The sequence below is a fragment of the Anneissia japonica genome, unplaced genomic scaffold, assembly GCF_011630105.1.
Source record: "Anneissia japonica isolate Jap-2015-1 unplaced genomic scaffold, ASM1163010v1 scaffold287833_len2544123_cov190, whole genome shotgun sequence".
In the NCBI taxonomy this organism is placed as follows: domain Eukaryota; kingdom Metazoa; phylum Echinodermata; class Crinoidea; order Comatulida; family Comatulidae; genus Anneissia; species Anneissia japonica.
The window spans coordinates 1,671,102-1,683,234 of NW_022757233.1; the positions used below are offsets into that span (position 1 = coordinate 1,671,102).

The 12,133-nt window shown below is 35.9% G+C and overlaps 1 protein-coding gene across 1 annotated transcript in view; it reads right to left on the minus strand.

The window, feature by feature from the left end:
• The window catches only part of LOC117124614 (mitofusin-2-like), a 15,456-nt gene extending 6,741 nt beyond the window's left edge, over nt 1-8,715 (minus strand). The window contains exons 1-9 of the mRNA XM_033270911.1: nt 8,679-8,715; nt 7,990-8,174; nt 7,014-7,140; nt 6,412-6,574; nt 5,499-5,623; nt 4,231-4,339; nt 3,696-3,803; nt 2,794-2,994; nt 8-547 (exon numbers count right to left, since the gene is read on the minus strand). Of these exons, the coding sequence (XP_033126802.1) occupies nt 8-547; nt 2,794-2,994; nt 3,696-3,803; nt 4,231-4,339; nt 5,499-5,623; nt 6,412-6,574; nt 7,014-7,140; nt 7,990-8,170 (1,554 nt within the window). The 5' untranslated portion in view covers nt 8,171-8,174; nt 8,679-8,715. The remainder of the gene's footprint in view (nt 1-7; nt 548-2,793; nt 2,995-3,695; nt 3,804-4,230; nt 4,340-5,498; nt 5,624-6,411; nt 6,575-7,013; nt 7,141-7,989; nt 8,175-8,678) is intronic.
• Nucleotides 8,716-12,133: the final 3,418 nt, after the last annotated feature.

Here is a 12,133-nt window from a genome sequence, read left to right on the forward strand (position 1 = left end):
CAGTAACTGAAGTTGGCAATGATGTGGCAGCAGTAACTGAAGTTGGTAATGATGTGGAGGCATAAACTAAAGTTGGCAATGATGTGGAGGCAGAAACTGGAGTGGGTAATGAGGTGGAGGCATAAACTAAATTTGGCAATGATGTGGAGGCAGTAACTGAAGTTGGCAATGATGTGGAGGCAGTAACTGAAGTTGGTAATGATGTGGAGGCAGTAACTGAAGTTGGCAATGATGTGGAGGCAGTAACTGAAGTTGGCAATGATGTGGAGGCAGTAACTGAAGTTGGCAATGATGTTGATGCAGTAACTGAAGTTGGAAATGATGTGGCGGCAGTAACTGAAGTTGGCAATGATGTGGAGGCAGTAACTGAAGTTGGCAATGATGTGGATGCAGTAACTGAAGTTGGCAATGATGTGGCAGCAGTAACTAAAGTTGGTAGTGATGTGGAGGCATAAACTAAAGTTGGCAATGATGTGGAGGCAATAATTGGACATTGGCGATGATGTGGAGGCAGTAACTGAAGTTGGAAATGATGTGGAGGCAGAAACTGGAGTGGGTAATGAGGTGGAGGCATAAACTAAATTTGGCAATGATGTGGAGGCAGTAACTGAAGTTGGCAATGATGTGGAGGCAGTAACTGAAGTTGGCAATGATGTGGAGGCAGTAACTGAAGTTGGAAATGATGTGGCGGCAGTAACTGAAGTTGGCAATGATGTGGATGCAGTAACTGAAGTTGGCAATGATGTGGCAGCAGTAACTGAAGTTGGTAATGATGTGGAGGCATAAACTAAAGTTGGCAGTAATTGAAAAGGTGACAATGGATTTGGTAGCCGTGCATGTAAACAAGTGCTTGATATTGGTAATGATGTAGTTGCAATAAAATATTTTTGTATCTTGAAAATAATGATATTATAGGTTGCCATATACAATAAATGTCAATGCTGAAATTCATTTCTCCAGTAAAATTAAATCAATTACCACAAAACAAATATATACACACCAAAACTACTTTTTGTAAACGTCAAATTACATAGATTACAATAAAAAACATTCTATCTAGAATATACAGAAGGAAAATGATAATCTCTTGTGTATTTTAATATATCTTATACATCAGGGGCCAGATTTATCAAACTAGAAATCAGATTAAATTCGTCTTAGGTCCATTTTTTTGCTTAAGTCAAATTTATCCATATTGCTTAGCTTATAAATTGCATAAAATTAGGAAGTCGATTGTATGTTGGCGCCATCTAAGATGATTTTTAATCCAAGATTTTGCTAATATTGAGTAATAAATCAGCTTAAGATATTTATTAGGGACAACTTAACTTTTTTTACTTAAGACATTTGCTAAGCTGAGATTGATAAATACCGGGCCAGAAGCTTAACGAGATTTCATCCATAATTATACAATTGAGTTGGTAGTAGTAAGAACCGGTTATCAAACCAAAAAAACATTCCGTAAAGAAGTTTCCAATCATGATAATCAATGTGCACTAATAAAATTATTGAAGGAAAATGTTTAAAAATAGTTTTACTGAATGTTATAATGAAACATAAAATAAACAACCCTAATGAATAAGAAGACATCAGCAAATTCAGCTTAGCTACAAGCTGCCAATTATGCAAGAACAGCACAGCAGAATACGTACAGTACTTTTGTTATAAGAGGTCAAAAGAGCAAATCAATTAAAATTAACAGAAGTCACATCAGAGTGAGCTGTTACAGAAACTTCTGAGGCTGGTACCTGAGCTAAGTCTTCTCATGTGCAAAATCCAATCCACTTCATAAGCCTCATCATTTATAATTTATAGAATATTACAGGGTATATTTCCCTTCTGTGGGTAGTTATTAATAGAGATTTTGTAAGAAAGTGAGGGCTAATAACTATGCAAGGGAGCAAATATTATCTGTCTACAAGTATGCCACAAAATGCCTGTTACAATTATACAACATGATGAATAAAAAGTACAGCCGTGTTCATTTAAACTGTATAGAACAATATAAAGTAAATAACAGCAGCACTTTTGAGACCAACAATATAGAATTTATTCTCTAGCTCTCGTCCACACAGTGAGTCTGATTTGTACAGTCTCCTGATGAAGTCCACTGTGTGGACGAGAGCTAGAGAATAAATTCTATATTGTTAGTCTCAAAAGTGCTGCTGTTATTTACTTTACAATTATACAAAACCTTCGACGCCCTTTGGTATCAAATGTAAAGTATGCTTCCGAAAGCTTTTCATTAGGCCAAAAAAAAAATAAATTGTTTAATTGCCCTTCTTTTTTTTAAATAAAAAAAAAAATTTTAATTTGTTTAAAAATACTCATCAAATGGAATAGAAATAACCCACAGAGGCCTAGAATGGCAATATTATACATCAGACAACAACTTCAGACTAATTTGTAGGGCATCTGCCAAAAAATAAAGATGAATTCACTCACATTTTTTTAAAATTTGTAAACAAAAAAGCTAAAAAAAACATTTTTTAAAGTTTTGTTGTTTTTCTGCCCCAATTTTTTCAGTGAATTAGGGGCGGGTGGAGGTAGGCAAACAAACAATTTCTTTTGCCTTAATTACATGTGCAGATGCATATTTTTTTTATAATTTGCATTGTAGTTGCACTTTTTGGACAGACATATTTTAAACAGTTCTTTAGTTCTGGTTTAATTTCAGATAATCAAATGCATTTAAGTTAGCCTTCTAGTTTTCTTACAATAACCCTCACCCATTAAAATACATCTTAATGAAATTATATTAATTAAATAATATCAATAAATGGATTAGGATGCAGAATGCAAAACGAAAAACAAACGCCAGCAAGCTAGCATGCAAATACCTGATTCTGGCATACCCTGTTGTTTTTGTATCCTTGACAACAAAACCTCTTTTGCTGACACAAAGAAAATTCTATCCTCTGCTTGCTGAGCCGTCACTACCTTCAACTCATTCACCAGGAAGTCCACAGCTCGTTCAAGATGCTGTTGCTTTACCTAGGAAAAATAAAATTTAAACCAATCAAAAGGGTTGTATTATATCATCATGGCAAGATACCTATCGTAGGCGCATGTGTTTATATTGTCTTACAGAAAAAAAACAAAAAAAAAACATCTTGGTATGAAACATCTAGGATTGTGAATATAGAATTTACTGATAAAATGAGTTCTAGAATTTTGTTATTTTCCTACGTTGATGAAAGATTTCAACCACCAGCATTATCTGAGAGAACACTCCTCAGCTAGCCTAACTTGTTTCACATATGGGGCTCGCCAAAAACCAGCATCAGAGACAAAAACATGAAATTGACTTTATTATTATAATCATATTCTCCATTATAAGCTTTAAAATGATCATTTACTGGAATCAATTTACTACTGCCAAAGTCATGTGTAAAAAAAAAAGTATTACGGCGTTTCTGTACTAAAGTTATGTAACATCCTTAATGCTTATTACTCAGTTTAACAATAAAGCTTGGTTTCCATACAATTACTACACGCTACCGCCAACAGCTTTCAGTGATGCTGATTGGTCGGTCGAATTGGGGAGCCTTCCCGAATGCATTGGGGAATGCTACGCAGTACAACGATTGCACTGAAAATACTGTCGCGACAGTGTAGCGATTTTAAGGAAACTAGGGCTTTAGTGAATTACGGTTTTAGGATGACATCCCTCGTACACCATGTGTTGTACTCACCGCATCCATGAATTCTGGTTCAGACGCTGCTGCATCCCAACGATTATTCAAGATAAATATATTTGGTTTCGACAATTTTTCACTAACTTTGTGGAAGAAACTTTTTTCCTATAAATTCAAAATATAATTTCAAATTAATATTTTTAATCCATGCATTCCAATATACAATAATTAGGAGGATAATGATAAGGATGAAGATGACCACAATGATCTTCTAGGTTTAAAGGAGTTAGATTTTTATTGTAATACAGTAAATTACACTTACATGCAATGAAATCTGTATGGCTAGAACTCAAACCTAGCGTGATGCACTTCACAGCTTGTCAATTATGCAAGCTGGGATTTTTAAGCATGGCCAGTCGAAAATATGCAGCGTGTGGTTTTAGCTCCCAAACTCAAAGTCAAGCATCACAGTGGAGACTGCTGCATCAAACTACCTTCCCCAAATCTGTTACAGTAACTGTTGCAGACTATTGTACATCTGCATAGCATATTTTACTTTTTGATGTTAAATTTTTCTGGAGGATTTACTTACAGTTCTCATAAGTGTTGACTCTGCATTGGACACCAGCACAAAGACATCAGCATCCATGCAATACTTATCAATCCATTCATCAAGACCAGTAGTCACATCTACACCAGGGCTATGGTATAATCAAAGATACTAGAAACACAAGATAGAGTTCTCCACACAAAAAAAGTGTTCCACCGTGTTCCACCGAAATGCATGGTGGGAATACGAAAAATTGGACGCCCCCTACAGCTGGATCTAAAAAAACTTGTGCCAAACTTTCGTTATCAAGTTGTCGCGTATTTTATTATCAATTCTCAACAAAGATACTAGATATAAAAACAAACTGGAATAGACACCCAGACAGTGACATCGGTGAATACATAATCTCCTTGGTGGCGGTAGAAATCGTTGCTATTATCCAAATAATACACAAAACAATTAAAGCATAATCATGAATCAGTAAAGAATAAAACAACAATACAGCGCAGAATCGCATTGCCGGACGCACTCTGAGTGAAAAAGTTTTCGCCATTAGTGGAAAAGGAAGGGCGCCTTTTGCGTCTGGATATACTTAGCAACAGAAGGGCGCCCTGTACGTTGGGCACGAAGTATAGGAAACTTGCATGGTTAAAAAGAAGGGCGCCGCCTACGTTGGGCACGACTTCCGCCTCATTTTTACAATGCGAGAACTCTATCTTGTATTTCTAGTATCTTTGGTATAATACAAAATATTTATGCACATACAGAGAAAGTCAGTTATGACAATTTTATATATCCCATAATGTATTACGTAGCATAATCCGTTATTTATGCATTGGTACAAACATTTTTTATTTTAGACCATAAACTTTGAATACAAATCAGGCTGTCTATTGCATTGTTTGGGGTGGAATATATATTGGGGTGGAGTATATACCTAGACTGGAAAATACTAATACTGTACTGCTCAACTCAAAATTGACTGGAATATGCAAGCAATTTTGGCAAAAAAGAGAGTCTTTGATCTTGGATCAAAATAACAAGCATTTTATAACATAACCATTTTTTTTTATAACCAAAAGACATACAAAGCAAACACATATTCTTTTTTCATAATGTCCATTACAATGCTTGTAATATTGTTGTTGTTGAAGACGAGTGCTCTGATCTTCATGAAATAGCGCTATATAAATGCTGTGATGTATGTAAGTATGATAATGATGATCTCCAGTAAAGTTGACAATGATGTTGTTTACAATTTTTATAAAGATTTTCATATTGATGATTGTGATTAAATGGAAGAGGCATACCTGTCCATTAGTACAACATCATTCTGCAGGAGATGACATCTGCTTTTTGGCCAGAAGACTCTGACCATGGAGCTCTGATCATTCAGGCTGTCACTAGACAGGGCATGGGCAATCTGGGTCACAGACTAAATTATAAAATAACACAAATAAACTTTGGTATACTAAAACATAATAGGGTGGATCCGAAATTTCTGAAAGGTGGTATACTAAAACATAATAGGGGCGAATCCGAAATTTCTGAAAGGGGGGGGGGGAAGGTGGGGGTAACGATCGAGACACAGCACTACCCTAGACTCCCAAAAATAACCTCTGAGGCATTTTGGGCAATTTCTTTTTTTTCTTTCTTTCCTTTTTTTTTTTACTTTCCAAAATGGGTGACCGGCTTGCCCCTCCTCCTAAATCCGCCCCTGAATGTACTATCAAGTAATTATTGTCAAGTTTTGCGGGTGTTAGTGAAAGAAACTGTAGAATCGGAAGAAGTCATTATTTCCTTAAAAAATGGCTTGACAAACATTTAGTTGCTACACACCGAACAGACCAACGTACGCGACAACAGTAATTGGTGTTTGTATGTCAAGATCCAGACAATAACTGCTTTATAAGTCAACTGCCTTGTGTCTCATGTAACCTGGTATAACCTAGGTTTTATTCATGTTCACCAATGCCATAGAGCAAAATTGGTTTCATTATTTCACAAATGTTAAAATTTTAGATTTATTTTGATGATCTATTCTGAAATTTCAGCTGTTTAATCCCTTATCGAAATGACTTCACACTTGGAAAGAGACTTTCTGGTTGCTGTTAAGGGGGTGACAACATCTTTTACCAACCCCAGGATCCATCCTTTTTATTGGGAAAACAATCTGTAATGGAAATTGTTGTAGAATGGCTCCAGTTGTTATTAATCCCTTACCTGAATGCTCTTCTCTTCTTCTGAGTCTGGTGTGATGATATAGGCCTCATCCCGGTTGCTGGCCTCTACACTTAAGAAGCAATCAGTTGTATGTCCAATACCTGTTGGTAGCACTTTGTCACGCATCATTGCATTTACAACAGTACTCTTACCGTTACTAGTTCTAAAAATAGAAAATGAGATGTAAACTTAATACAAACTAATACAATTTTTAAAAAAAAACCTTTTTGAAAACAAGCCTCCTTTTTCAATTGGCAAACTATTTGAGGTTTTACGATATATATGACGTTAAAATGCAACAAAGGAAGAAAAGAAAGTGATTTTTTAATAGCATGCCTGCAAATCAGTGTACCAGAGTATTAGGCCTCTTACAATTTCTCTGGAATGAGCTATCTTAACATATCCAACTATATTTTGCTGTGCACGTTAATATCCACCACCAGCTGACATCTGGGAGACAATTAATAATACAGTAGTGAAAAACATTGTGGGAGATGGGTTAGTTTCCAGGTGTTTTTTTTTTTTTTTTTGCTTACTTGCTGGACACGGTCTTGATTTCCGTGTGCAAACTAGCACGATTAATTGGCTTGAAGTTACTTTACCTGCCAAAGAAAGCCACTTTCATTTGGTCTCTGGCTAAAACTTCGGCAATGCAATCCACTTGCTGTGAAAAGCCAACAATTTTCTCTTTTTCCTCTGCAGTGATTATGGCTGCATCACCAGCTGAATCTATATTAAAAGCAAGAAAAACTCACTTTTGATGTAATGTGAAACATTGGAATCTACCTCAGAATTCAGGTAGTCTAAAGACTTGCTTACAGTTTGCAAAAAGATTACTAACAACATTTTTATGAGCAGCAACTATTCAAAGTTTAACTTTTTTTATATAACAAAAAAGGAGTAGTTGTCTTGAGGAAATAAAGATCTAACAACGTTGACATTATGTTAGGAAAGGAGGAAACAAATTTATAGCTTTGCTCACTGTTTGAAATGGCATGCTTTCAAAAGTATTACTGCACTAGCTACTTACATTTTATTACTCATTAGTATGTTCAGGAATGAATGTGAATGAACTTTGATAAAAGTTCTCAGAAACTTTGAAATATATAACTCAAAAATTAAAATTTATGTAAGCCTAACTTTTTTATGATTTAGTATACAATTTCTAATAAAAAAAATGTTTTCCTGGTGTCTGACATTACAAGAAAAAAAACCCTGAAATGTAAATAAAATGATATGAAATCCAATTTAATTCTAAAGAATATCCTGACTGTTGCTGTATAGTAAGGCTTGCGCGGGGAATATATCATCAGATCAAAAACTTGGCCTTGAAACCTGTAGGCACATTTGGAAAAACAAAGGCCGATTTCCAAACAAATTTTATCGAAAATGAGGCTTCGACCAAATCTTAATAATATATAACCAATAAAATTATTTCAGTAATTACGATTCCACGCACCTATTTTCCTAGCAATTTTCCGCGCAAATTTGATTTTTTAGATATCCTTTATGTAATAAAAAAAATATGGATGGGCCTGTTGTGAGGGTTAATAATCATTGCATCCTCTGTTCATTTACCTGAATTCACAAACTTCCTGCTGTCTTCTATGTGAGTATAAAGTCCATGGAATATTCCATTAATTTTCTTCTTTGCATCAACAAAAACCCTTAGTGGAGATGAAGCACGTTCCAACTCTTTAGCCACTTGTAATGAATTCGGCTGAGCCATTGAAGTTGCACGGTGAAACCTTCCTGACATTGCTCTAAAAACAACAAAATCATTCTGGATTTATATATACTACTGTAAAAATTAGTCAATTTTTCTGTTATGTTATGCACAGTTTGAAATGGAATAGGCCTATCACTAGGCTAAATTTGTTAGAATCTTCCTTTGGAAAAGAGAAAAAAAAACAAGAAAGAGGGGAAGAGAAAAAAAAATGTTATTTAATTAATGCACTGCATGATAACTCTAAAATAAAAAAGTGTTAATGTGTATTCGTCTCGTACGTATAAATTTTATCTTACAAACTAACTACCGCTTCCGCTAGCTAGGCCTAGGGCCTAGTCTAGGCCTACTAGACCTAAGAAGATAAGGATGGGCCTTGGCCCTTGCCTTGTTTGGTGAGAACGGTGACAGAGCCCTAGCTTAGGCTAGGGCCCTTGTGCCACATTTTTCAATGCAAGTCAATTTATGTTTGTTGCAATACTGAAATCAGAATAGAAGCAGATCCTACCATCGTAATAAAGTTTAAAAACAAACCATTTACCTTACAATAGGCACGTGCGCTAACTCGGTTTTCAGCCCTTTGAAACCTTTGAGATGCCCGGTTGGCTGGACCAGAGGCTACCACCAAAGAACTTAAATAACAGTTTTACATTACGTTCGGTGCTTTTTACATTACTGTCGGTGCTTTTAACATTACGTTCGGTGCTTTTTACATTACGTTCGGTGCTTTTACATTACGTTCGGGGATTTTTACATTACGTTCGGTGCTATGCTTTTTACATTACGTTCGGTGCTATGCTTTTTACATTACGTTCGGTGCTTTTTACATTATGCTCGGTGCTTTTTACATTACGTTCGGTGCTTTTATTAACATTACATTTGGTGCTTTGAAATATTACGTTCGGTGCTTTTATCATTACGTTCGGTGCTTTTGCCACACTTATGGATCTTTTATCATTTGGTGCTTTTTAGTTTTACGTTTCGGCCCTTGGAAAGCACCGAATGATAAAAGAACCGTGCGTAATGATGAAAGGGCCGAAAGGTAAAAGCATCAAATGATAAAAGAGCCGAAGCGCGCCAAAAGCACGGATCGTAATATTAAAAACACCGAACGTAATGTTCAAAGCACCGAACGTAATGTAAAGCACCGAACGTAATGTTAAAACCACCGAACGTAATGTAAAAATCACCGAACGTAATGTAAAAAGCACCGAACGTAATGTAAAAGCACCGAACGTAATGTAAAAGCACCGAACGTAATGTTAAAAGGGCCGAATAGCAAATGCGCCGAACGGAAAAGAGCCGCCAAAGGCAGTAACGGCGTTCCATAAGAATGAGCTGCTCCGAGTATTTGCATTAAAATCGATGGAACATTCGCCCTCCTGCGGTTGCAGTAAAATTTGTACATTTTAGTAAGTGGAGAAACTAAAGGAAACAAGCAAACAAGAGCAGCGCCTTTATTATTTTTATATAGCGCCGCCGTGCGGTTGCAGTAAAATTGCTCTCCATGTACCCACAATGCCTTTTGAACCGATGTTCCACTATAATATTGGGAAGCTGCTCTATCTTTAGACTTGCCACAAGTCTCTTATTTTTCTCATTCTGGACAGCGCCACCAACGAGAAAGTTAATTTAGAGACAAGATAGCGTTCTCCGCGATTTACGCGTAACAAATAGAAGCGGCGGTCAAGGTTCAAAAGTTTCCAATTTAGCAAGAGGGCGCCATTCATGCGTTATTACAGAATTTGCACGCGTAAATCCCGGAGAAGCAAGCTTTACTTCTGTTAAATATTATGAAATATAATGCAAAACAAATCTGTCGAGGTCAATTTAATTTGCATACGGGTTCGTAGAAGGCCACGAGGCAAAGGCTGCATTCCACGCGTGCTCGGGACGCGATTTTTTTTTCCGTACGAAACATTTACATGAAACTCCACTCGGGCCGTCTCGGCTGAATCGACCCGAAAATCTCATTGCAGAATTCAGGAGGTCAAAAGGTCATCGACAGATAAACGTCTACAGAACAACTTCGGAGAGAATGTCGCTGTCTAATTTTTTAAAAATACATTGATGTTACCGTGTTAATACCAATGGGTCGTTTAAAATGACATATAATATTTGATTAAGCTGCACGAGTAATGAAAAGTGTTATTTTAACTTGAGTTACATACTATGAAAATTTTTATTTTTTAGTTAGGCCTGGGTTTTGCATAATTACCTAGGCCTACTAAAAACGCTTTCTGGGAAAAGCACAAAGAGTAAGGAAAAGTTTTTCTTCATCTGATCAAATGAAACAGAATGACAGTTATTTTCAAATTAAGAGAAGAGCTGAGAATAGGCAGCTCTAAAATACTGGATGCCATAAGACCTGCCAAAATTGCAAAACATCAAATGAATGTAAAAATGAGCTAGTTATTAATATTAGGCATAGTAATCGGCAGGTTCTTGTTACAAGGCTAGACCAAGTTAATTACATGTAATGCCGAAATGATGATGATGATGATAATAATAATAATAATAATAATAATAATTATTATTATTATTATTATTATTATTATTATTATTATTATTATTATTATTATTATTATTATTATTATTGTTGTTGTTATTATTATTATTACCTGTACGTTAAGGGGAACTTAGACAAAGGGGAAATAACACAAAAAATATTCCCCTTGGGTTAGTTATTATTTATAGGCCTAGTAAATAGTATCTGTAGGTTCTTCATTTCAAGCCTTAGGCCAAGGTAATTATATGCTGAAAGGATTATTATTATTATAATTATTATTACAGTATTATTATTATTATTATTATTATTAATTATTATTACCTGTACTTTAGGGGGAACTTAGACAATGGAGGAATTAGAGAACAATTTAAAAAACGACGTTAAGGGGAAATAACAAAGATATTCCCCTCAGGGCGATTATTATTTATAGGCCTAGTAAATAGTACAGTATCTGTAGGTTCTTCAAGCCTTAGGCCAAGGTAATTAATGCTGAAATGATTATTATTATTATTATTTTATTATTATTATTATTATTTAGCATTAATTACAATGATAGTTTGGACAAGTTCAATAACGCCGGAATGGTATATTATTTATTTATGCGCTCTATTTTTCATTTCATGCTTCAATTTTGTCCCATTTTTCCCCCCAAAATGTCAGTCCATGTCAGTATGTGAAGCGTGACTGTTGTGTCTGCCTGACCCTAGGCCTAGTTTAAGGAGGGGCCTAGGTAAGACCTCAGCCTGTAGTTAGGCCTATAGTTTATCCTCTTTCTCTCTAACCTTTGGTATAACTGTACCTATCTACACTGTATAACAGGAGGTACTAGCTGTTGTTGTTGCAGATATATACTAACATCCAAGAAGGTCACAGTTAGTTACACAGTGACGTACATCACATAAGTCCGTGAAATCTCATAGGCCTACCGTAGGTAAACATAGAAAGAGCAATAATAGTAAAACTCGAGCGTCACGACATTGCGAAGTGTCTGCTCTTGTTCCTCGTGTCGTACTCACTCGAGTCAATCCGAGATGGCCCGAGTGAAGTTTCATGCAAATGTTTCGTACGGAAAAAAAAATCGCGCTCGGGACATTCCGTTCTGAATGTCACTTGTGCTTCATTTTGTCCCTATTTCCCCCAGTCATTTAGCTTTCCAAATTACATCAGTTGACATTTATTAACTTTAAGTATTATTTTGATCGGAATATTTTAGAGTTCAATCATCTTGGTTTCCATAAATGACATCATCTCCAGGGGCGGATCCAGAGATGTCCAAAAGGGGGGAACCGAAATTTGGGCCGATTGAGACAACAATGTCCTGGGGGTCAAATTTTTGTGTTCTAGACGCCCGAAAATAACATTTGAGGCGTTGTGGGCTATCATTTTTTTCTTTTTCTTTCTTTTTTTCTTTTTTTTCCCCTTTTTTTTAGCTTCCAAAAGGGGGCCGGGCCGCCCCACCCCCTAAATCAGCCCCTGATCTCCCTGAT